Here is a 26,727-nt window from a genome sequence, read left to right as displayed (position 1 = left end):
GACTACGAGCGTTTCTCTTGCACAACTACGATCTGGATAGATACTGCAATAGGTCAAACTCTTACTTATCCATATTTTGTTTGCAATGTGGAAGCAACGCCTCTAACACCCTTGTGTCTTTGTTCAACCATATTGAAGCTGTTAGTTTCCTTGGACTGCCGAAAAAGGATATCAATGACAATTTCGCAGTGATCGGATCTATTATACCGAAGCACTTTTGCAAAAAGAAGGAATGGGAGGAGTGATCTTAGCATCGCCATTGTATATGGTATATCTTTCAAAGAGGGGGTACGTGATTCAGTGTTCATCAGAATCAATACTTGTCGCCGATATCCAACTAGCTTCCCCACCCTAGGTGTCAGCGATGCCCCCTATCCAGTGTCTCAAGCCATGCTTCTTAAGATTTTAGTGGTTCTAACAATAACTTCCGACTTCTAGTTCGAACAAAGTCAACTCAAAATAATAAAGTACTCGGAACCACTTCGCAATTGCTGAATAGTTGGTGATCTCGACTAAGATTACTTGTTTTATTTTACGTATTATAAACATTCAATAATTAGTTCTCGTCTAAAATAAATTTATACTTATAGCCAAATTTATAATGATGGCACCTATGAGCGACACATCAGAGACTCTCTTTGCTCTCCAACTGCAATTGCATACCAAATTACTGACATAGATCAGAAATTGTGCATCATCAGGCCTCTGACATGCTGGCTCACTGCACTTCAGCTGATTACCAGCCGACAATGTTTGAGCTTGTACAGATACATATAATGGCGGACATTGCTGGATTTGCTCATAACCCATGCAGATATCACTCAAGTCCACAGAATAACTATTTGTAGCAGCTGTTTGGCCACAACTCTGCTCCGGTTGATCTTTACCATCTTTACGATATGGCAGAGCAACTGCACGCGAGCTACAAACTGTAAAAGATGACGTAGTCACTGGTCTTATGCGCAGATAACGCAAGCTGGTCGAACCAAAAAAGTAATTCGGCATAATACGATAGAAGTTAATAGCACCCGAACGCACGAATTGCAGCATTTCGCTGGGTCCCCTGGAGCTGGCTGACATAACGGCGCCACAACGCGGATTCGCTAAACGACGTGGAACTGTGTAAGTGCATAGAGTTAAAATATTAGTTGTTGTAGTAAAAAAGGCTATAAGCTGACTTACTTTCACGTATACGTTTAACCACAGGCACTCCTGCAGTCCACACACCAAACTCTTCACCGAGTGGAAAAAGATCTTCATGTGGATTGCGCACGAGATCTTTAAAGCGTATAAGCGCACCACCACCAAAATAAAGTACATGTAAATCCGGCACTGTGTAGTTGAAATGTTGCAGAAAGTATAGGGCATAACGCATATCCCATTCGGACACGTAGGCAATGGGGCTGGGCACAAGCAGCGCGATCATTGATTTGCCGCCCAATGAGGAATGTAAGCGATCGGCATGCATGATCTTCTGTGCCAGATCAAGTGCAGTGTTGAGGATTTGTGGTAAACTGAAACCTGGAGTATCTATTAAATAGAGTTGGTTGGTGTAGGCGGACTTCGTTAGTACTTAGACAATTTTGTTGTGATATTATGATGGCGATACTTACACCACAAGTGAGTTGTCGCATTCCATTGCTCATAGACATCGGTTATATAATTTGTTGTGTTGACTATAGTTGTGCCGTCCAAAGCGGAGAGCAATGTAACAGCGCTGGCGTATGGGTTTATGTTGAGACGTTGAAGCACAAAGCTGTAGTAAATGAGAAGTTGGTAGACAGACAATCAAAAGTATTTGAGATAGCAAAGACCTGGATAATGGAAACTTCATACTTAACATAATCCACCACAAAGTAATATGGCCACGTAGTATCCAGAAAAACGAAAATATTAGTCATCACTGCAGTCATATTGTGTATACCTTGGGGTTCGTCATCGTCATAACAATTCGTGGAAATCCATGCTATAAAACAAAGTAAACAGTCATATAGATAAGCCAATAAATGGCAGACACATACTTAGTAGTTAATGCAAAGGTCAAGACTCTTTGAGTTTCAATCTTTGCTCATTGCAAAACCTTTCAGCTCCTAACCTCAGCTAGAATTAAAACGTCCTTGGTCAACTCCTTTCGATTTGATTTTCCGCTTTACTCTGAAATCCTACGTCCGATTATTACTATTATTAGGCCTAGATGCACTGCGTTCTTTATGTGTGTGTGTCTTAGCTTTCAATGTATCAAAGTACTTCTTCAGGCTTTGTACTACATATCGCAATTGGATTAAGAGTCACTCCACTTAGTTGGAAGAGGCTCTGATATCGTACTATGCCCTCTCTGCTAAGATGAATGAGTTTGGCTGATACTGTCGTTGTTGGGAGTATAAACAATTTGGCCTGTCTTTCACCAAGGAAGTCAATCCAGTGATATCTGAACTGCTTTGCTTCCCAGTTACTTATGGCTTCCCCTTTGTCCTTTGTCAGTCCACAGAAGGCCTCTGGAACATAGAATTCAGCTTTGGCATCCTGCTGGGTAGGTATTTTCGTGTAGGGGCTGATTAGCGCCATTCATAGCTTCCGCAACCCAAACCACATCCGTGAGGCAAATCCTGTTAAAAATATGTATTTATCGTACACATATTTAGCAAGCGAGGCTCTGGCGACCGCAAGTTCCTCATGGGAGTGGGGGCGGGATGGCCTAAAGGGTCATCATATTATATCGTTCCGGAGATGTCGGGCTAGTACCTTCGAGGAGTGTTCTTATCGCTACAACAACATTTAGTACTTTCGTGTACCTATTGCCGTTGTACCCATCCTAATAAAATGTTTTTGGCCCTTTTGGGACTTCAATGCATTCATCCGCCAGCTAAGAAATAGTTGTGTAAGATTGCAAGGCACACACGTCAGCCTGGTTGTCTGACATAATGAGGATACTCCTCAAGGATAAGCTGCTCGATAGACATTCTGTACCGCAAACTTGCATGGATTTCTGCCTGATAGTGGGGTAGCAACCATTTGGCATTGATTTTCTGGAGCTCGACCCATAGATACCAGCTTCGTCCTTACGTCATCAAATTTTGATCGATCAGTGAACCACTCTGAGTTAGGGTCAGCATATTGATTCTCTGTTTACCATAGAGTTCGGTTCACAACGGACAGCTCTAAGTTCCTTGAGGTTCTGAGGGTAGCGGATATTGCATCACGTAGTTTCAATATGGGATTTTCTAGCTCAGAAATATTTTGAACTTGTAGCGCAACAAGTGTTGAATATGTCTCTATTAAAATAGAGAAGGGAGGTATTCCTACTAAGAAAAAGAGTGCACCAGCACGAGACGTTCTTATCGCATCCGTTGTGCCTGCCAATACAAACTCGTCGATGGTTTTACAACAGTATTAAATGTGCAGTATACCATTTTAGGAGATAGCCCCATGTTTTGCCATAAAGTCGAGTGTAGGCGAAGAAAGCTCTCTCTCATCTAGACGAGCATTTCGTTTTGATTAGATTTAAAATTGGATTTAGGTGGCATTCAGGGATGGCTCTGACACTGATAGTTTTATTCTCGGGGGGTTACATATGGGGTTACATTAAATAACAATGCCAAAATACCGCTCTCAGAGTCGCTTCTTATGTCCCCAGAACATCACCAATACAATAAGGCGAGAGTACTCCCCATTGGGAAGATAAATGAAATGCTTAGAAAACAGATTCTGTTGAATATCCAGAAACCTGGGCATCCCAACAGACATCTGAATGAAGAGCCCACGTCTCCCAGGGCTAAAGAAGTCATCTCCTTAAGCATTATAAGGAAATATGGCACCTGAGAATACAGCCGTATGAAGTAAAAAAACACAAAGAGGTCCTCCGTGAATCTACAAACAGACGTCGACCTCTATGCCAGGAATGGCTTGGCGAAACCAGTTCTTAAAGAAAAATACCCAGAACTCGCAGAAGAGGAACGCACTCTCCCCAGGAAGACACGTGTCTCTCTAGCTCAACGTCGATCTGAAAACTGTAACAGCTTAAACTCTTACCTATCCAGAATCAACACCGACATACATAATGATGTCATGCTTGCAATGTGTCGCCACATGACACCAACCATCTCTTTAATTGCAATGTGGAACCGACGCTTCTAACACCCCTCTCACTCCGGTCCACCCCTGTTGAAACTGTAAGTTTCTTTGGACTTTCATTAAAGGATATTGATGACAATTTGTAATCGGTCGCTCCTATTGGATGGGGCGAATCACTGCTACAACAAAGATTTTGTTAGGATTGTTAGACAGTTATTTGGTATCACACCAGCTTTCTATGATGCGCAGGGCTTGTTGCATGTCTTTTTGTTTCCTCGTACATTTATGGATATAATACTGTGACGAATATTAGCAACACTAGATTTTCGAGCGTATAATTAGTGAGCGCCTACAGCTGACTCTAGAAAGACTAGGTGGCTTATCGAATAGTCAATATGGATTTCGCAAATCATTCATTCGTAGATGCAATACAAACAGTCGTCAATATAGCTAGAGAAGCTATCTCTGGAAGCCAAAATAAAAGGAAGTTCTGTGCACTGATTATGTTGGACATCAAGAATGCTTTTAACACTGCGAACTGGATGAGATAATGGCAGCGCTGCAAAGTTTCGGCACTCCAGCTTACCAGAAACGATATAATAGAGAGACATTGCATAGACGAAAAATAGTGTGAGGCAAGCTTCACAAAATTCTAGTAGGTCACATTCACCACTTACCACAGCAGAATTTGTTAAACTACCACTGTCTGTATTTGTTATTTAATAATTATTTGTACACTTTTTATTCAGCTAATGTGTTCAGAATTTTAACTTTTACTCACTAAAACTCCAATCAGTGTATTTCTGTGCTTAAATTATGTTAAAAATTGTGTTAAAGTTTTTGGTGTGGTGAAAGTGACCTACTAGAATTTTGTTACGCTCCGCTGCTTTCCACCGAAGTTCGCGCATGCAATATCTTTATATTCCAAAATTTTTGAGCTTACTTACGCAGAATAATCTTAAAGACAGAGTACTTCTTTTTGACACGGATCAAGGAGCAAAAGAGTACAAAATCACAGGAGGCGTCCCACAGGGATCTGTTCTCGGTCCAACGCTTTGGAATGTAATGTATGACGGGGTGCTAAAGATTGATCTACCAGAAAACACGCAAATTGTGGGATATGCTGACGATATTGCAGTGGTAGTAATGGCCAAGAAAGTAGACCTGCTTTGAGCATTATGTAATGACGCCGTAGCAAGAATAAAGGAATGGCTGACCAATATGGGACTGGAGTTGGCTAGCCAAAAGACGGAAGTGGTATTAGTAAGCTCCAAACGGTCGGCGAACGAGTTAGTCTTAACTGCCGGGGATCATCAAATCACTTCAAAGGATTCCTTAAAATACTTAGGAGTGCACATTGACTCTAAGTTAACTTTCAAAGAGCATTTCAGAGCGGTGGAGGAGAAAATTACCAAAGTTAATGGATCACTTATGTGAATAATGCCTAACATTGGTGGTCCGAGCGAAGCTACACGTCAGCTATTGTCCACAGTAACCAGCTCAATAATACTATACGCAGCACCAGTGTGGTATGGATCTAAACAGACCCATCAAAAATATATATTAGCAGCGTACCGACTTGCTTCTTTTAGAATATCAAGTGCTTATCGGACGGTGTCCGACGACGCGATCATGGTTCTAACCCGGAAAATCCCAGTGGACTTACTGGCAAGCGAAATGGCCGATCTGTATAACGCTAATATCGAGAGACCATCTAAAGAAGGCAAGAAAAGAGCAAGGACACAAATAATAGCTAAGTGGCAAGAACTGTGGGAGGCCTCGGGTAAAGAGCGTTGTACTTTCACGCTAGTTTGGAACGTAGCTCAATGGAATGAGCGGAAGCACGGCGAACTGAACTACCATCTCACGCAGATAATGAGTGGACATGGCGGTTTCAAAGAGTATTTATGGAAGCGTAGGATAGAGAAAGATCCGCATTGCCCAATGTGTGTCACGGAGATAGAAAACGCAGAACACGTCATGTTCCACTGCCCCCGTTTCCACGAAGAAAGGTTCGCCTTGCATGGAATCTTTGGGGAGGAACCTACCACGAGAAATTTAGTATCACATATGTACAACAGGAAAGAGTGCTGGACTGCAGTGAGCCAAATGGCATTTATAGTAATGACACGCCTGATGGATGTTGAGCGGGAGCGCGGAGAAATGCGCATGCGAAGCAGTGGCGATTAAATGGACACTCAGAGCAAATAGCGGGAACCTGGACGCAGGGACAACAGTAGGCTCTTAAAAAATGAGAAATATGGAACGCCACCCTGAAGTAATGCGAAAGTGGTGCCAGGGTGGGCGACAGTTGCAAAACTGGGCTGTTTTTTAGTCTACGGACACACGGTTGCTGCGACGGCAGCAATTATGGTGCATTAGGCATTTTCAGCCTCCCCACAAAAAAAAAAAAAAGGGATAGTATCATCTCTAAGCCGATGCTAAGCAGTGACTTGTATGCACATCAATAAAGCAATCATTATGTACGTACACGCAGCGGAGAAGAGACGCACAAACACATGCAGATATCTTATCTGAGATGCTCACAAAAGTAGGCAATTATAATTGTAGAAGTGTCGCTCACAAACACACGCGCATATGAGAAGCTATACACGTGCATCTGCAGTTATAATGTTATAGCAGTAACTAAGTAAATTCTGGAAGCGCCCAGAAGTATGCGAACGAGAAATCACAGAGTATAAAAGGCAGCAACAGTAGAGGCGCGAAACCAGTTTGATTTAAGACGCTATTTGGCGAGCAATAGTAGTGTTATTCGGAAGTACTTTAATAAAGGCCATTTTGCATTATTGAATAGTGGAGTTATTTATTCAACAGTTTAGTGATTCGAACGTAAGCAGAAGGTTGGAAATAAAGGGAACTGCAGTAAAATCGTTACAATACGATACTATGAGCCTACAAATTGCTGAAACTTTGCTCGCAGTTTCAAAATTCAACTTTTATCAACAAAATTTAGACTTTAGTTGAGATTACAGTTTGAGGTTGCAATATATAATGCCTAGACTAGAAGTTTAGAGAAGTCACACTGCACTCGGTCTTAGAAGGCGCTAGTACTGCAGTCAAAAGGATTGATACCCGCAAAGATCTTCCCATATACTAAACATGTTGTGACAATAGAAAGGAGGATTTGTTATTTCTATCGACTCTTCGGCAAAAGTTGGAGAGCAAGTTGCAATTGCTCGAAGGTCTCCTCAATGATGGAAAAATGCTTTTTAAAGATTTGAAAGTATTATTTGAAACATGATTTATTGGGTGATGTCAGTTATTCCTTCTTATTGACATCTGGACGCAAATTTAAAATACCAATGCTTCGCATATATGAGGTTGACAATCGGGTTGAAGGAGCTACAAAATCCGATGTCCAACCGCTCCAATGCCAGAGTTCTAACCCTGTAGTGTCTTCATACGCTGTGCGCAGTAAGTGATGCTCAGATCCTCGCTCACAAAGAGCCGTTGCAACAATCCATACTGGACTCTGTCCCAAGCTACGAGACTAAAAATGTATCAGGAATTAGCTGAAACAGAAAACCCGAGTTTAATTCATAAAATATCTCAATAAAGATGTTCAAAGTCGTTGCTCCCTGCGTGTCATTACTTTGAAAAGCTATCTGCATACTAGGTTTATATTAGGTTAGAGTGACCACCGGTGCGAGCACCAGCGCACTTAGGGCTATGAAGATCCCGTGGTATCACAACGTGGATCTCTCCCCTAGTCAAACCAACAGGTCGATTCAGCAAACGTCAGGAATTTATTAGGATCCAACTTAGCCAGATCGCAAAGATCGTCAAAGAAGAAAGATCCCAGAGACTTCTTCCTCTTGTGCCTAAGCGCAGGACAATCACACTGCATACTAAGCTGGTTCACATTAGAACTCCTTAAGTTTAATTTAATTTATTTGGATTAAAGTCGACACAGACACAACGCGGTCGACTACTAAGATATATAAAATATAAAATTAATGTTACAATTAAAAATAATTAAATTCAACCATACATATGAAAGAAAGTACAAAATATCAGGCCAGACGTGACAGTATTGAATTATGTAACTCGGAAAACGAACATTCAAAACTGATGCAGTTATACAAGCTATTGTAGTGCGAACACTAGCTTCGCAGTGGATTATTTTTGGCAAAGTTTTGCCGGCAAAGTGGTAAATAAAAAGGCACAAAGTGCCTGGACGTTCTACCAGGAACAGCAAAATTTAGTCGACTAACAAGATCAGATGAGTCGATCGCGCCAATAATGAGCTTGTGAATGAACATTACCCCGAGTAAAGTTCGCTTCCATCGCTTCACAAAACCGAGTATACCCGTTGCTTTGCTTACCATTGATGAAATATGCGTATTAAAAGTCAGTTTAGGATCAAAAAGAACGCCCAGATCACTTACGACAGATATACGCTCCAAAGGCGTGCTGTTTAACGTATACGATGTCAAACTTGGCTTCACTCGATGAAATGTCATTAGTTTGCACTTCGAGCAATTCAAAACTAGTAAATTTGCAGTACACCAGCATTGAAATGAGTCCAAGTCTGCCTGAAGAAACTCCACACGGGAAGACTCCGAAGGCAAGTATGAGTAACAAAGTTTAACATCATCCACATACATAAGAGTTCGGGAATGTATGAGAGTTTGTGGTAAGTCATTTATAAACAAGGTAAAAAGTAATGGACCCAAATGACTACCCTAAGTCTAAGATTCTGATAGTCCAAACGTACGGCAGGTTCAGGTATCAGTTTTTCTCTTTCTTCTTTTCGCTTCTGGCTTTGTGGCCTGGAATTACAAAGTATAAGAATCTGAAACCTTTGCAAAAAGTTAAAAAACATTTCGTAGCTTTTCATTAGCGGCGAAGGCTTCTTTTTAACCCTGTGCGAAGACAAATACTATAAACAGGATAATGCGCTCTAGTCAGCACCTTCTACATGCGAGACATTCATGGTAGTTTGGAATCCAAAACACGTTTCTGATCCTAAATAAGCTGTGACTATCATCCCTGCTAAAGGTTTTAACTGGACCTTCATAAACATTAATACCGCTAGGATGTACATTAGATCCCAGCACTACTTTCTCAGTGGATTCAAGGGGTTAATAAGCGCAATACAAAGCTTTATAGCTTCAGAGCTTCTGCTATCCAATTGTCAACCTGACTTACGCGAGGGGCATCCTGTTACATATATGAATGTATCCTAAACATATTTAGCCGGCGAGGCTCTGGCGACTTCAAGTTTTTCAACAAACTAGGGGATGGGGAGCGGGATGGCTTAAAATGCTTAATATGATTATGTTAATCGTTCCCGAGATGGTCGGGCTAGTACCTTAATGTTGCTTTGTTACCGGAACGTATCGGATCTATATCTGGAAAAAGACCATCAGCATCGACTTTACAAAACTTTCGCGGAGTATCTTATCGTTAATGCAACAACAACAACATTACTTTCGCAGCGGCAGACGTATTGTGGAGGAAGAAAGCGAGCACTATCTGCTGTGCCACTAAGCGGCACTGAGTATAAAGTTGTTAACTAATATAGGTCAATCGTGCTTTAATGATATTATTCAAATGTCAAAACTCGAATTAAGAGCGATTCAGCTATCATGGCCTCCCCAAACTTTAAGCTGGCACAGCAAGGGTTAGATTTAGGGTTAATTTAGAACATTGCATTGGCTGCTCGAGGGCATACTTAGGCCCGTTGTACAACCACGAAAATACACAGTTATCTTTCATCTTCGAACCATTTTGAGGACCTGATAAAAGCTACCCGGTCCTTGACGTCATGCTCCACAACCTGGCTCAAATTATCTAGAAATGGAGCACAAGGAAAGCGCTGCCGTGCTCCGCTTAGTGCCGGGAAAATGCAGATGAGGTGCACCACCGTTTCCTCCTCCTCATCGTCTTTACAACTCTTTACAAGGCAATGACCAGTTAGTGCCCCCACAAGTGTGGAAATTGTATCCCTACATACGTTGTACATGTGATGGGATCTTTTAGGATCCCATTTAGGCCAGGTTTCCTTCGATGTTCGATACCCCGATGTTTGTAGCCATCTTTCGTCGGCTTGACGGTGGATGTGTTCTTTTAGCATTCACAGGGCATACCTAAGCGTACCTAAGACTTGTTGCACCCTGCTAGAGAATTCATTTGCAATGCAGTTTCTCTCGATGTCCCTATGTCCAGGGACCCATGTGAGGTGTTCTCGGTTCTGTTGGGCCATCTCTAGAAGAGATCGATGTCAATTTAGCGCTAGTTCAGAATTGAACGAGTAGGAGCTAAGAGTTTTTATGGCAGCTTAGCTGTCGCTGAAAATAAAGATTTCTTTGCCGACAGGGTGTGTCCCTAAGGATGGAGTAAGAATTGAGGTACTTGGAGCTATTATTTCCGCGCTAAGATATCCCAAAGTAAATTGGACTACATTTTTTACATGCATGGAGTATAAGTTGTGGATTGTTCCTTTCATGATTGAACGGACTACTCCCGAATTTTACAGGGTAAATGCGAGCACAAGCGGGTTCAGAGTCATTCAACTGTCTGTCTTAGTATTCATGGTTCAAGGGAATAATTTTTTTCTCTTTGGCGGATGCGGCTCGTTATATAAACACCGCAGTCCCTACATGGACGAATAATTCCAAATTTTTTTGTTGTTTCACATTTATGGCATTCGTAAAAGTACTTCATTCGTAAATTAAGTTATAATGAAATGCAACATAACAACAATTTTTGGTACAGTTTTATGATAGAAAATTAAATTTATGAACTTAAAGATCTAAGAAAAAACAGTTTTTAAATAAGCATATGGTCTGTATACTATGGAGGAACATGTTAAACATATTTCTGTACTTAGTACATTGGCAACACTGGTGAACAAAAAAAAGTAGTACCAAAGTTCTAAGTCTAAAAAAGAACTTTCAAAAAAGCGCAGAAAAGCGTTTGTCCTTCTCTCTCTTTTCACTATTGCAAAGCTTCGCGCAGTAAGAAAACCAACAAAATTGTAATGAAACTGGCAGCGAGCTCAGCGACACCGCTGTAACAACCCATATTCGTGACGGAGACGACATAACGTGCTTGATTTGGTGTTTGACAAGCATTATCTGTACACGATACCGAAGACTGCATTTGCTGTGGAGCTTGCACCGACAAATAGAATGGTGGGCATTGAAATATATAACTGTAACCATTACAAGCATTCGATAGGTCATACGAAAACCCACTGCTGCTTGTCTGGCACGTAATATCCGATGAGCCGACGCCATTATAGTTGGTCGCATTGAATTGTGTTGGTAGAACTACGGTACGTGAAGTGCAAATAATAAACTGGACACCACTGGTTGATTGGATGCCCACATTGCGATTTGTGCCAGCGCCGTAGAAATAATTGGGCATCATGCGATAGAAATTAGTGCTATTCGGGCTGAGATATTGTACCAATTGATCGGTGCCCCATGTAGAAGTGTACCAGTTGGAGCCACAACGTGGATTGATAAGACGGCGTGGAACTGCGATGGATGAGAAAGGAAAGTAAGGAAAAGGTCAGTGAAGTGGGAGGAGAATGCGAACTGTTTGAACTTACTTTGCACTATGCGTGAGACTACAGGTCCGGAGGATGTGGCTGGCATATTACCCGTATTCAAGGTAAACAAATCCTGACTGGGATTACGCACAAAACTAGCAAAACGATTAATCATACCACTGGTATAGTAAATGAAATGTAGATCAGGTATTTGTTCGTAAATATTTTGTAGCTGAGTTAGAGAGTAAGTTGAGTCGCTGGCGCTAATGGACACCGAGCCGTAAGGTATCAATAAAGCGACTAGCGAACGTCCACCTGCAGATGAGTTCCTTTGCTGAGCATTCATAAAGGCTTGTGTAAGGTTTTGTACGGTTTTCAAAACGGTGGGTAAATTAAAGCCGGGAATGTCTGAAACGTCGAAGAAGGACAAATAAAGAAAGATTAAATATTGACAGCAGTAAATTAGCATTTCAACTCACATTGCGCTTGTGTGGTCACATTCCAGCCTTGATAAATATCGGGCATATAATTTGTTGTATTCACAATAACTGAACCATCGAATGCTGCCAATAATGTTACCGAGCTGGCATAAGGATTCACATTGATGCGCTCGAGTATGTAACTGAAAAATGTGTTAAGACAAATTAGAGCTTAGAGAAGATCTCGTTAGAGATATTTTTTCTTTCAAAATTAGGAAATACTCACTTGACATAATCAACGACATTGTTGTACTGCCATGTGGTATCCAAGAAAACATAAATATTGGTCATGGCTGTTACTTGATTGCCACCGCCATTAGCGCTGTTGCTTACCGAGCAGCTAACGTCATTAAGACTATTCGCTGAAATGAGAGAAAGACTATAATGAATCTTAAGAACACAGCGCAGTTATTTTATATGAGAGAAGATGTGGATGAAAAGCGGAATTCAAGGAGTTGATAAGCGTAAAGCTTTATAGCTTCACAGCTTCCGCAAACCAGTTGTTAAGCTCATCTAACCGAGGACAATACTGTTCAAATATGTATGTATCATACACAAAAGTAGTTAGTAGGCGAGGCTCTAGTGACCCCAAGTTCTTCATGGAACCAGGAGTAGAGGGCGGCCTAGAAGTTTCAATGCGATCATATTAAATCATTACCGAGATGGTCGAGCTAGCACCTTAATGGAACGTATCGGATATATATCTGGAAAAGGATCATCAACATCGATATCACTCCCCAAAACCTTCGGGGAGTGTCTTTATCGCTACGAAAACAACAACAACAAAGGCGAGATCAACACTAACGAAGCCAAGACTAGCATGATGGTGATTTAGGAAAAAATTTTGAACTTCTTGTTAATGAGTCGCCAGAACAACTTGTGGAGCAAGGTTTGTTTTTGAATATCTTAAAGATTTTTCCGCATCCTTTGTAAAGTTTATTTTCGAGACAAATTGGTTTCAGCAATGTGCCATCTTCAGTGTAATTACCAACATCAGAGAGTTCCCATTACTGAATTGAGGTTTGTGTCGGTTAAGTAGTGGAAGGCCGATGAGTATGTGCTCAAAATATTTTCCGTACAGTTTCAGATGAGTTAATATCTTTTCTATGGCTGAGCCAGCGTGGTGTGATGGTAGCGTGCTCCGCCTACCACACCGAATGCCCTGGGTTCGCACCCCAAGCAAAACAACATCAAAATTTTAGAAATAAGGATTTTCAATTAGAAGAAAATTTGTCTTAGCGGGGTCGCCCCTCGGCAGTGTTTGGCAAGCACTCCGAGTGTATTTCTGCCATGAAAAGCTCTCAGTGAAAACTCATCTGCCTCGCAGATTCCGTTCGGAGTCGCCATAAAATAAGTAGGTCCCGTCCCGCCAATTTGTAGGAAAAATTAAAAAAGGAGCACGACGCAAATTGCCAAAATACTGCTCTCAGAATCGTCACGGGCTGTCTTCTTATGTCCCCAGAACACCATCTGCATAATGAGGCGAGAATACTCCCCATCAGGGAGAGAAATGAGATGCTTACCAAACAGTTCCTGTTGCATACCCAGAAACCTGGGCATCCCAACAGACATCTGATTGATGAACCAGCACCGCCTAGGGGCTTAAGGAGTCATCTCCGTAAGCATTTTGAGGAAATACGGCACCTGAGAACCCAGCCGTATGAAGCGAAAAAACACAAGAAGGTCCTTGGTGAACTCCATAAACAGGCGTCAGACCTTTATGCCGGGAATTGCCCGGTGAATCCAGTACTTAAAAAAGTATCCAAAACTCGCGGAAGAGGAACGCATACTCCCCAGGGAAACGCGTGTCACTCTTGCTCAACTTCGTTCTGGATACTGTAACAGGTTAAACTCTTACCTATCCAGAATCAACCCCGACATACAAAATGTATGCCCCGCTTGCAATGTGTCCACACATGACACCAACCATCTCTTTAATTGTAATGTGGAACCAACGCCTCTAACACCCCTTTCATTATGGTCCACCCCTGCCGAAACAGCAAGTTTCCTTGGACTCCCGTTAGAGGATATTGATGGCAATTTGTGATCGGTCGCGGCTATTAGGTGGGGCGAGCATTGCTACAACAACAACAACAACGCAAATTGCAAGAGAAGCTCGGCCTAAAATCTCTTCGAAGGTTATCGCGCCTTACATTTATTTATTGTTTATGGCTGAGCCAGCTAGCCTTGAGGAAGAAAGGAAAGCTGAAATACGAGAATACTGTTTGAGCTAGAATATTTAAGTAGAGCATACAAAGTTCACAACTTCCGAAACTCCTTAGATAGGTACTAAACTCCTCCTGAACATATTGCATATCTATGCTATAGTGGTCCACCTGTCCAAGGAGCATATTTTATTCTTCTTTAAGTATCTGAAAATATTTGTCACTTATTCTCTTATAATGAGAATACGATCTTTGAGCGGGGCGTCTCATTCATTCGCCCAATTATAAGACAATCTCATAGAAAAAAAAGTGTGACGGTCAACGGAAACAAGATCTAACTTTTGAATTCTAAGCACGGATACGTATTCAGCGATCCAAAATCCATAAGAATGGACCTGTCTAGTCCGGTGAACATCACTTTTTTTCTACGGGGCTATGTTATCCATAGGCCAATGAATGAGACACCGCGCTCAACGACCGGTTTCTCATTATCGTAAAGAAATAAGATGTGCCTACGCAGATCGTGAACATTTGCTGACTCTCGAAAGATCCTAAACAAATTAAATTCAGTCAGGGGTTTATGCGAGGAAATCGTTGGATATTATAAAGAAGCCTGCTACTACATCTGAGTTATACTCGTAGGAGTAATCCGCTTCATCTAACACAATTTAAGTGCGGCCCTATTTTTCCAATAATGGGCCCTATTTTTCCAATAATGGAATCTACCTAGTTCAATTTCTTTAACCCCTGTTGGTGTTGTTGTTGTTGTAGCAATAAGGACACTCCCCCAAGGCCTTAGGGAGTGTTATCGATGTTTATGGTCCTTTGCCGGATGCAGATCCGGTACTTTCCGGTACCAACTCCGACCATCTCGGGAACGATTTATTATGACCACATGCGTTCTTCTAGGCTATCCCGCCCTCCCACCGCCTAGATGAGTTCGGGGTCGCCAGAGCCTCAGCTGTTAATGAAACAAGATTCGCCATGTATAGGTGAGGTTGAAAATTGGGTTTGGAGAAGCTATATATTGCGCTGGCAACCTAAAAGAGTTGCGCTACACAACCACTTGAATCTATTCGTTATTTTAGTCGCCTCTTACGACAGTCATACCTACAGCGGGTATATGCTAACCCTCTAACCCGCTGGGGTGTCTTTAACGCTTGCTTAGGGATGGTTGTTGATTAAATAGCTTATTTGAAGATGCTTCGCTGGGGTCCATTCTCACTCCTAGCAACTCCATAGAGAGGTTTGAATGACTTTACCTGAGTAGATTGGATAAAAGTGAAACAATTTCTTACTGGGATGGGTAAGGAGATTCCTTGATCAGTTGGGGACCTAAAGAGAGGATGAGATAAGACTGGAAAAAGTTCGCTGTTATTACTATTAGAGTTGGAGATTCCGCTTTTACTGAGAAACAACGTCGTTCGCCGATATGACTTCTCAGTAGCAGCGATTTTTGTTTGTGACTGTACAGAGATAGAAGAGCAATATGATCTCAGTCGCAGTTCACAGTCGTTGTTTTAAGGCTATATACCCTTGCATGATCTGCAGAACTTTCGCTTTCATCTATTATTATTTGGGCCAGCTCCAAAATATACAACCCTTGATAAAAACTATTCTACTCAGGCGGCATCAAGAGCTGAACCATACATTGATACTTGTCACGATAGTAAAGAAACGCTAGGCTCATAACTTACTCTACAAAATGACCTATAAACCTAGATATGATCATTGAAGCCGATAACCGTATGGCTACCTGAGATTATACTACTATTCGTTACATGACCAAGAGTCCGAAAGTCGCATAAATATGAACGCGGCAGTGACAGTGTTGCCAGTATACCCGCCCCTACTACCAGAGGTCATGGCGAGCAGGTAATGAAAAGTGATAAGTCAAACCTTAGAGAGTTCACCTTCCCTTCAACCCTTTCTAGACGGAAACATAATCCTACAGTTTGTATCGAAGACTGTCTTGAGACATGTGTAGTTCATTTCTGCTTTAATATGCACCTCACGAGACAAACGGACTACCTATCTATGTAGATACTTCTACTAGCAAGATAGAGAGAACAAAACAAAGGTCTTCCAATGATTTAACATCAAACAAATACAAAAAGTACTTACGGACATAGTTTCCCAGTGCAGAGGCTGCGGATAGCGAAAATGTCGCTATATTTGCTGGCGACAATGTGACACCCAATTGCATTTCACGATCTAACACCTGCGAGAAGGCGCTAGTTTGCGCAACAAGTTGATCACTCGATATATAATTATTGAAATTTTGTTGACGATTACACGCATTTATGCCACTGTTCAATACACCGTTCGTAGAGTAATACATGCGCAGTAATTGTGACAACTTCAAATCGGAAGCTTGGGAACGCCATGAGGCAACATTCAAAGCGATTAAAAGACCATCTAGACCACCACGGATTTCAGCATCAGTCATTTGCAAATTTTGACGTTGCGTTAGGAAATACCAATGAGGCATAACCGTACTATTCCAAGCGCCATTGGCGCCAACCGATGCAGTTTCCGTAGAGGTGAAAGGCACTTGCAGTAGAGCAACCTCAGAAAGATCACCAGCCAATGTGGCAGCCCAACGATTATCCACTGTGACGGTAGCTGTTTGAGGCAGACTGCTATAGCCATTTTTGCGACTCGCCAGCGCTAACAGCGTACGTAGCTGTACACTTTGTTGTTGTAGACCTGTAGCGACACCAGCTATGAGCGCACCAGCAGACACAGAACCCCAAGGTGTCCAAATAACACCATTCTCTACAGGACACTGACTTATTTGATTGTTATTGCCAGAGTTGCCACCCGAATTTGACCAACCCCAATCGTAGTCGTTGTATGCGCCTCTCTGATATAAGCCGCGTTTATTTGCTGGTTTCATTTTCAGACTTTGTAACACTTCCACGTCACCCATTAAATTGTCATCATCAGTGGCGGCACGTCGTAAACGTTGTGAGCGATACTGCGATAAACGCTGGCATACTTGATTCTCATCTCCGCGCACACGTAGATCAATTGAACTGGAGAGCATAAAATGTATCGAGCAGCGTTCTTCGGGCGTGAGCGTAGAATTAGGAAAATTATTGGCATTGCCAGGTATGAGACGTGAAAGTAAAAGGCGAAATTTCGGAAATTGAAAACCTGTCGGACTGTAAGGTATTACGCCAGGTGATTCGGCTACACCATAAGCGCGCTGTATGCCATCTTGTCGAAAGCGATGTAAGAGCGCCACCGAAAGTGTGCGTATGTCATAGTTGTAGGCGTTGCTGTTTTCTATCTTCTCGATCAGTGAGATGAGCGTATCAATTGTGGATGGCAGTCGATTTTGACGATTCATAAAATAGCTCGTGTTGTAGCATTCCACCAGTGATGGTGGTATTTGTGGCATTATATTCTCCTGTGCATTTGTGTTTGCTATGCTGTAGCATAGGATGATGACACTGAGCGGGAGTAAAGTTACGACAGAGCGCCGCACATTCGTTGGTGTCATTATGTGAGTTGGATTGCAAGGGAATCCAGTTGTTTTTTGAGGAACTTTCGAATCGTTTCGTGGCTAAAAGAAACAGAAAAGGAGTAGTTAGTTATACCTTTAAGTTACACCTTAGATCTTTAAGACTGTGTCAACAACAAACTAAACTGTGTCAACTAATAAACCATTTTTAACAAAATCGGTAAATTTTTTTTCGATTTGGTTCCCTGGTTAGGAGTGATACTGCTGTCAGATCTAGAAGCAGCAAGTGGCTTGAGTCCTAGGAAGCTTCTAGTATTTGCCAAGAGGACGGAGTTCTTTTATAACATAGGTCTTTGTTTTTTATAGGGTTTTCAGTTTGGTCATTAAAACAAACTTCTGGTAACACTGCGTACTCATTCAATCTATGTGAGGTCCTCAGGGACCGGTCAGTTCAACCTAACCTAACCTTGGTTCTCTGGTCCATTTTTTTCAAGAATCGCTCCTTTGAAGCATGTTAACACCGATATTTATCGAAGAACGCTAGTCACCAATGACACTTACTTATGACTTTAAAACAACAAATCAGGTAGCAGCTGGAATTGACTCTTGTCTGTAAAGACCGAGCCTCGCTGATAATGGTCTGAAATGTACAATCGGTATATACAGTTCCCTCTTGAAAAGCCACATCCAAATCTCTATTAGGGATTTAGATGGATCTACAGATTGTTAGTTGGAGGAAGTTGTGAAAGGAGTATTTGCGGTGGGAGCAAGGTTATATTCAGTACAGCTAAAAAAAAAATAAACTACCCTCGGAATGGGAGCTCGATGAAGTGGTGTTGGGGTATTGGTAAATCTGAGATTAGGAAATCCCAGCGGAACTCCTGAGATGTCTTCTGCGAAAATGTGTGAAAGGGTGTAATGTGTTTGCTAGTCTCAGAAAGATCTTATCGAGGGATCCTGCTCCTGAGAGATATAAATGGGAGCTGGGTGATGATCCGGTTGGGTTTCAAAGGAACACTGAATTTTCTGCAGCTGTCAGGCACCTATTTAAGTCAACTGTCCAAGATTTGGCTAAGTGCCCAAGTAATATGGTCGAAGTCACTTTAATTCCAAAGGATGAGGGAAGCTCTCGTATTTTTCATGAGGAATGCATTCGCTACATAAAGTGCAGGATGCCAAAAATTTCGAACCAACGTGCATTGAAAGGGCCCTAATATCACTGGAAGTCGGACCGATTCTGGTAGAATCCATGAGGAGAGTGACTGAACGGTTACTGCGAGAGCAGCGGCGCAGAGAAATTTGAGAAGGGGTGCTACCCAGGGACGTGCTCTTTTTCACCTGTTTTAGACAGTAATTGTAAATGACCTGCTTCCTGAGATTAAGAGCCGTAAAGCTCAAATTATACTAATGACCTTTCAGTCCTTGATAAGGACCTTTCACATGGGCATCTGGGTATCGTACGAGGCGCGATATATCTCTTATATGAGTTATGATGAGCTTCTATTTCATTTTGCGTCATGCTACTTTTTATTTTTTCCTACAAGTTGGCATGATAAGACCTACCTACATATTTAATGTCCACACCGAACGAATGAATTTTCTCTGAGCAACTTTTCATGGCAGAAATACAGTCGGAGTATTTGCAAAACCAGTGCAGAAGCGATATTGGAAAAAACCGTTCTCTAAAGGGTTTGATGTTGCTTTTACAGGGACTTTATCCTAGGACACTTTGGGTGGTAGACGAGCATGCTACCACCACACCATGGTAGCCATACAGGCACAAGATTCCTGAGTTTAGGCCACTCTTAATTGGGGCATACTCACTAGAAGGGCACTACTTTTTAACAAAATTTACCTGGATGCTTAGACTACAGACAATTGTCACGCTGATCTCTTGGTTCTGAAAAGGACCTTGCGAACTGAACATGCGTGTAGAGACCTGGGGATTCCGCTGCCTTTCTGTCCAGTTGTTGACAAATGCTCGGCGGAGCTATTACGGCTTACTAAAGTTCACCTATCTAATAGTCAGTGGAGTCCTAATAGAGCACTGCCCAATTGGAGCTTATGAGGTACGTCTTGTCGCTGTACCTCTGACAACAAGTATTTTAAGCTCGCCATCACCTACCTATATTTTTACTTGCCGTGTTAGCCTTAGTCATTCCATAAAAATGAAGAATGGCAAGGATATTTCCACTACTAGACGTATCTACAGATATCATTTCTTTAGACAGTAGAGAGCCGTTGGAAACAGCCATCAGCGTGGTTTCCGTTAAATGCATATCACTACCACCGCGATAAACCCACATTAATTGCGGACTGAACCACCCAAAACTCCATCATCGGACGGTGCTCGTGGCACGTGATCTGTCAAAAGCTTTTGACACGGTCTACCACCGCGCACTACCCCAAACATGGAAGGTTCACCCCTTCCTTTGTGTATGAAGATGGACCGCAAATAGTCTCAGTGGTCGGCAAGCGTCGGTTTAATTCAGCAACAGCATAAAAACCTACTAGAATTAAATAGGAATTGGCGCAGGGTAGTATGGCATCCCCGATTGTGTTTAATTTATACATATCAAATCCCTCTTGCACCACCAGAACGAGCTACCAACATTTCATATGCCCACGACTGCACGAAAGCGGCAACGGGCCCTGGCCCTTCAATAGATGGAATAAGTTTTAAAAGTAAATAGTTATCTACTTAGTATTTCTGTATTTTCACCTCGGGTGATCCGACCAAGCTCACAGTTACTCTGCTTAAAACGTGGAAGAAAGAGATGACGCAAATAGTGGACATTAACGTCGATGGCGTTATGCTATCAACTGTAATTCACCCAAAATGCTTAGGTGTAACGCTCGACAGCACTTTTACGTTTAGGGCACATGCCTCCGAAATTGTATCTAAAGTACAAAGCCGTAAGAAAATCCACATGTCGCTTGCGACAGCCCAGCTTGCAAAGTAGTTAGTCGACCGTTAATGTATTGAGCGTGGCTGGTTTGCTTGCCCGACTTAAAAACAACACACTGGAAAACGGTGCAGGCGTGCCAAAATACTGCAATCAGAACTACCACATTATGTCTTCTTAAGACCCATGAACTCCAGCTATATAGGCAGACATAAGAGCTTAACTTAAAGGAGCATAGTGAAATTCCGAGCAGACAGTTTTTGCTGAATTGTCACAAAGCGGGGCATCCCAGCTAACAACTGTTTGAATAAGTTCCGCCTCCCAGAGGGATAAGGAAATATATCGGTCAGCACTACGATGAGACACGGCATCTATCAACTCAGCCGGTTGATAAAGATAAACATAAGGCGGCCAGCCTAATCCACACTGAATCTGTAAATACCTTCGCTAGGTCTCGCCTGATGAACGCTTTTAAGTATCAATATACTGTTGGACAAATTAACCAGTAGTCAATTGGTATGATACGGTGTACATACTGCGTAGTATGGGATCAGGTACGATTCTGTGATGACTAGTTTGTCAACAGTTCTGATGCTGATGTAGAGACTGGCAATTGATATTTCGTAGGCCATCGTCGTGTTAAATATTCCAGTTGTTAATATGGAAAAAGGACACAACTCAAACAAGTTGGGATTTTTGGAAAACTAGTATTCTTCTAGTGTTCAACTATTTGGTTTGACTGCAGGGCCTCCTCCACTTAGTTATATACCCCAGGGAACATTCATAACTGATTAACAAAAGTGACTCACAATTTCATATAAAGACTATAGATAATAATTTGTTTATGTTCGTATGAAAATGTGTGACTAGTTTAGCGTTTTTTTTATCAAGTTCCTTATCTAGTTATAATAAATAAGCGAAGATATATTTGATATGACGAACTACGAAAAAAGTATATTATTTTTAGGGGGTGACGTCACCTCAAAATTAATAAAAAAGGCGGAATTACCAAGTATTTGTGAAGTTCGATGTGTAAACAAACAAGTGCATGTCTGGAAGCTAGTTTTTTTAACTTAACTAGAGCTCGCCCAGGGGTTTGAGTTAAACGAAAACAGAGATAGCTTTACCAGAAGCAAACAGTGTCGGGCTTTTTGTTAAGAGCTTCGTCGGCACCCTATCGGGAACAAACTATACCGATATGTTTCGAGATTTATTATTAGCTTGCTATCGATTTGTTATCAAGTTGCCATTGTATTCTAATTGGTTTCTTAACGGCTTGCTATCGAAATTTTATAGGTATGTCCTCGATTTTATATTAAAGTTTTGAGGGTATGTTTTTTATAACAAACTGAAGAAATCCATAACATGCTAATAACAAATAGGTAACACTCCGATAAGAAATCGATCACTTTAAGATAACAAAGCGATACATTTCCAAATCGTTTCTATAAGTTTCTGAATTCATTTTGATTCCAATTTTCGTTGTTTTATCGGCCCATTGTTTTGTAAGATCGCGGGTTCGAATTAAGCTTAAGGCCTAACAATTATTATTTTATTTTTATTAGAATAGAATTGAAAACAATTTTCAATTAAGGAAACATTTATCATAACAATAATAATGTTAAATTAATTATTGTTAGCCCTTGAACCCGCGATCATATTTATATCCTTTCGATAACAAACTGTTAACTCGTCCATTAAAAATCGAATTCAGCTTAATTTCATTTACCTTAAAAAAATTTTATATAAGTTTCCTTGATTTTATTTTATTTTATTTTGTATTATTTTATTTTATATTATTTGACACAGTTTATAATAATTGAGTGTTCAATTATTATTTCTGTTTTAAGATAAACTGAAAGAAGGAAACATTTACTGGAATATTGCCAAAATAACTTTAACTTAACATACTATTTCAGAATTTGTTTCAAAAACGCCCTGTGTGAGCTTAAATTTAGTACATTTTGACATTAGCCGGGTTGGTTATGAAAAAAATTCTGAGATAGGGCGTTCTTCTGAGATACGGAGCTTTGAAAAGTTTTCTTTGCCGGCATCATTTTAAAAACTGGTATTGAATTGAGGCGTCAATATACCAAAGAGTGAAAATTGAAGAAATTTTGAAAAATTATGTTCACATTTGGTTTAGACTTTCGCAGAGATTATCTATGGTTTACATTTGGTCTTGTTTTTTTGCTCAGTGACGACTCCAAAAAATGTGTCTGCAAAACTAGTTTTAATCAGAGACGTAAATCTATAGACAATAATCAACCACGGACAACAGGAGAAATTGTCAAACTGGCGGTGGGTACACTGAAATAATTGGTGCTAGTAAAATCAACAAATCTGTTCTCTTGTTCTTGACTTAACGGATATTCGGTGAAATTGATCGAATTACGGTTAATTCGACCGAGTTCTTTGTCAAGCGAACAAATTAGTTTAGTCTTTTCAACAGAACAGAAATTGTCGCTCTTAAGTTAACAAAATTCTGCAAAATTGCAAGATGCCTAATAAATCTAACTGATTTTTTTGTTAACACAACTGATCTCACTGGTCATTTCAACAGCGATCAATAGTCAATGCATGAGCAACTCTCAAAGAAAATTTTACGCTCACTGCGCTCTCTACTTTGTACTTATGACGATGGTGCCACTTGTTGAAAAAAAGAAACACCAAAATAAGAAAACTACCAAATCGAAAAAACACACAAAATGGGGAAAACAATAAAAAAAACTAGTTTTTCAGTTTTCAATACAAAACGAAAAACCCTTTTTTGAATTTACTGGTCATAACACTGCATACCGGGATACCTATTTATCGGGTACAATTTTGCAACTTCTCCGCCAAGCGAAATTAAAAATTGCGCCCTCTTGTTGCAAAAGTTTTATTTGAACGAACAGAATTTTTCCAAAGTTAGTAACATTTTGTTCAAGTTTTTACGAATTTTCACTCACGCGAACGAATCTAATAAGATAATAAAAACATCCTTTTTTAATGTTGATGTTTCCAACAACATAAAAGTTTGAGTTGTTTTGGAATCGTTTCAACTTAAAGTGTTACGAAAATTAAACTTGCCGAATTACATGTAAAGTTACTCCAGTGGTGAATTACCTTCCTGCGATTTGATTCTTTACTTTTCTATAACTTACAAGTTCTCTATTTAAAATGTTATGTCAAACATTTATACTAAAAGTTTTGTTCGAAACAATAAAGTGTGGCAACTCTACATGCGAGAGAAGAAATTGAGAATGAGCTGAGCTGCAACTGAAAGAACTGAGAAACAGTTTTGTGACTACTATTTTCATTTCTATTTGCAAAGCGAAGTTCAAAACTATAAATTAAATAAATTATAAAATTTGGTGAAAGTGCGTTTAATAAAACAAAATAATAAAGTGTATAATGTTTAATGTGTGCCAGCATATTTGATGTGCGCCCAATTGAAGTTCGGTTAGTAAGTGCCACCGCGGTGTGATGGTAGCATGCTCCGGCTACCACACCGAATGCCCTGGGTTCACACCCCGGGCAAAGCAACATCAAAATTTTAGAAATAAGGTTTTTCAATTAGAAGACAATTTTTCTAAGCGGAGTCGCCCCCCGGCAGTGTTTGGCAAGCACTCCGAGTGTATTTCTTCCATGAAAAGCTCTCAGTGAAAACTCATCTGCCTCGCAGATGCCGTTCGGAGTCGGCATAAAACAAGTAGGTCCCGTCCCGCCAATTTGTAGGAAAAATTAAAAAGGAGCACGATGCAAATTGGAAGAGAAGCTCGGCCTTAGATCTCTTCGGAGGCTATCGCGCCTTACATTTTTTTTGTTTTTTTGTCGCAACAACTTTTTTTGTTCATTTGACTGCTAAAACGGTCAATTACGAATCAACGATTGGTGCGCAATTGATTCAACACCTTGTTGCGATGGATAAAAATTGACAGAAATTTCGGTTGAATTGACCCGTATTTCGGTTGATTTTACTAGTCTTTTTCTTTCACTGTAATTCACCACATTACCTACTTGAAGATTATCAAAAAACGCGATGTTTTCGTTAAAAGGTCACAAAAAATCTTATTGAAAACATAAAAACTAGTTAAATTGTGGTTATTATATCAAAATAAAATTTTTCTACCGTTGTAATTGACGAATTTCATGCCACATTTCCCCAATGGTGAATTACCTACCCGCGATTTGATGGTTTACTGTTCCCCACTCTTCGTTCTTTTGGCGGTTCCCTATTTTTAAACGCTCCCTGGTTTTAATGGCTCGTTATCGAGTCTTTATCTACTTCACTTGTTCCTATCGGGCGGTTAATTTAGATTCACTGTACAGGTGAATTTTGATATGGTATGGTCTGTGATGACACATACGAGTTTAACGTTGACTGGTTTAATAGATAACATATAGATAGCATGGCATATGTATTTAGAGCAGATAAATACAAGCACAAACAAAACACACACATTACACTATAGTTTTTTCTTGTACTTGCTAACATTTATTTTTTTATGCACACATTTTTTGAATTTTCTTTCTACTAACACCACATTCGAGTTAGGAGATTTAAGTGTTTCGATAAGATAATTTCTTTGTACAGTTACACTTTTTTATGTTTCATGGTGTTGCAATTTATGGTTGGCACACTGATAAGTTAAACAAATAGTTATTGGCCTTTTACATTCTTTTAGCATTGCGCAAGTGATTTTTCGATTCCATTTATTAATACCTCTACAAGGTCTAAGGTCTGTTCCAGTTTTCACAAAAAAATTCGAATCGATTTTATAATCACTTCATTCAATTTTGCATTAGGCTAAATTTTTTTGTTTAAGGCTACTCAAATTTATATCGAACAATGTTATCGATTTGAGAAAATCAAAAACATGGTTGATAATTTCACACGGATTTGTTTTAGCGTTTATATAAGAAAATTTTATTTAATTTTAAAATAATATTTTAATTAATGCATTCCTTTTAAATACAGTTCTACTTAACAGTTTGTATGTATGTACTGTTTTATAGCAAATAATAAAAAAAATGTTACGCATACGCACCTGTACCCGCCTTTTCTGGTGGTACATATAAGTTTGCGTGTAATTGGTTGGTTTTTAATAAAACATCTGGCCTTATTCTATTATCTTTTCTGCTTTCCTTAAAATTTAAGATAATTTCTACATTTCGCACTTTTCATAAAATTTTATATCGAATTTTATTCAAAATTGTTTATTCACACACAATTTCCACACTTTTATCTCTCTTTTCTTTTTATTATAAAAATAAATATTTCAATTTATTTTTCTTCACAGTGTCAGACACACCTTACCCACTTCTTTCGCTTAGTCGTACTAAATTGATTTAAGTTTTTTGTGTTTGCAATGGCCAATTACTTTTGAAAAAATCATAATGTGGGTTATGAAGTTTTGCTTATCTTTGTAAAGATAAGAACTTATCATATGCGCCAGAGTTTCGAAATTCAAATGCTAACATTGAAATAACTTGCTCTTATATTTACAGTGAATGATAAAAGTCGACATACAGAATAAAAAATACACATAATTTTTTTTGCTAAATTTACAAACTAAAATTGCAGCTTTATAGTTCAGTATACAGTGTTTGGCCTTTGCCGTGATTTTCTCACAGCGTCTGAAATATCACAGCAAAAGTATTGAAAAAATCACCGTGGGAGACACACTGTGATCAATAATAAACATTACAAACCCAGTCACAGCTCTCGTCATAGAAACAACGACAATATGAATCAATAAATATGCGATTTTTCCTGCGACTAAGTAGCAGTAGATTGCGAAGTCGCAGTTTAAAAACGGCGATTCAGGTAATAAAATGGCACATGTCCGAAAGCTGTTTAACTCCAGAACAAAATTGACAAAAAAAAAAAAAAACACAAACCATTCCGAAATAATTCCAACTCTGACCTTGGCGAAAAAGAGAAATATATTTTGTTAAGTTAGGTTAAAAAAAGACTGAACCGAAACGTTGCATCCCTGCCAGACACTTCGGCCACCAGTGGGTCCATTGTGATGCCCCAAACAGTAAGTCATCCTTATTGTATCACCTTCTTAAGTGGATCTTACCACTTCGGAGATTAGCTAAAGCTCGCAGCAAGATTATTGAAAAA

General features: G+C 40.2%; 1 protein-coding gene across 6 annotated transcripts; it reads right to left on the bottom strand.

Moving 5' to 3' along the window:
- Nucleotides 1-487: 487 nt before the first annotated feature.
- LOC137243617 (uncharacterized) lies at nt 488-25,945 on the bottom strand. 6 transcript variants are annotated; one of them, XM_067771503.1, is made up of 6 exons: nt 25,646-25,945; nt 16,362-17,808; nt 1,837-1,966; nt 1,614-1,756; nt 1,183-1,530; nt 488-1,118 (listed from the first exon to the last, which is right to left on the bottom strand). In XM_067771503.1, exons 1-6 carry the CDS (start codon nt 25,670-25,672, stop codon nt 568-570), a joined length of 2,646 nt encoding a protein of 881 aa, XP_067627604.1. In that variant the 5' UTR covers nt 25,673-25,945; the 3' UTR covers nt 488-567. The 6 variants fall into 6 exon arrangements, with proteins under 6 accessions (XP_067627604.1, XP_067627603.1, XP_067627608.1 ...); XM_067771502.1 differs by lacking the exons at nt 488-1,118; nt 1,183-1,530; nt 1,614-1,756; nt 1,837-1,966 and adding exons at nt 10,711-11,579; nt 11,654-12,001; nt 12,073-12,215; nt 12,299-12,434; XM_067771507.1 differs by lacking the exons at nt 488-1,118; nt 1,183-1,530; nt 1,614-1,756; nt 1,837-1,966 and adding exons at nt 10,711-11,579; nt 11,654-12,001; nt 12,073-12,215; nt 12,299-12,434 and having other exon boundaries at nt 25,910-25,928.
- Nucleotides 25,946-26,727: the final 782 nt, after the last annotated feature.

Source organism: Eurosta solidaginis, chromosome 3 (genome assembly GCF_040869045.1).
Source record: "Eurosta solidaginis isolate ZX-2024a chromosome 3, ASM4086904v1, whole genome shotgun sequence".
Classification (NCBI taxonomy): Eukaryota; Metazoa; Arthropoda; class Insecta; order Diptera; family Tephritidae; genus Eurosta; species Eurosta solidaginis.
Note: the sequence above shows the minus strand (reverse complement) of the source record. Positions and strands in the feature narration are given on the sequence as shown.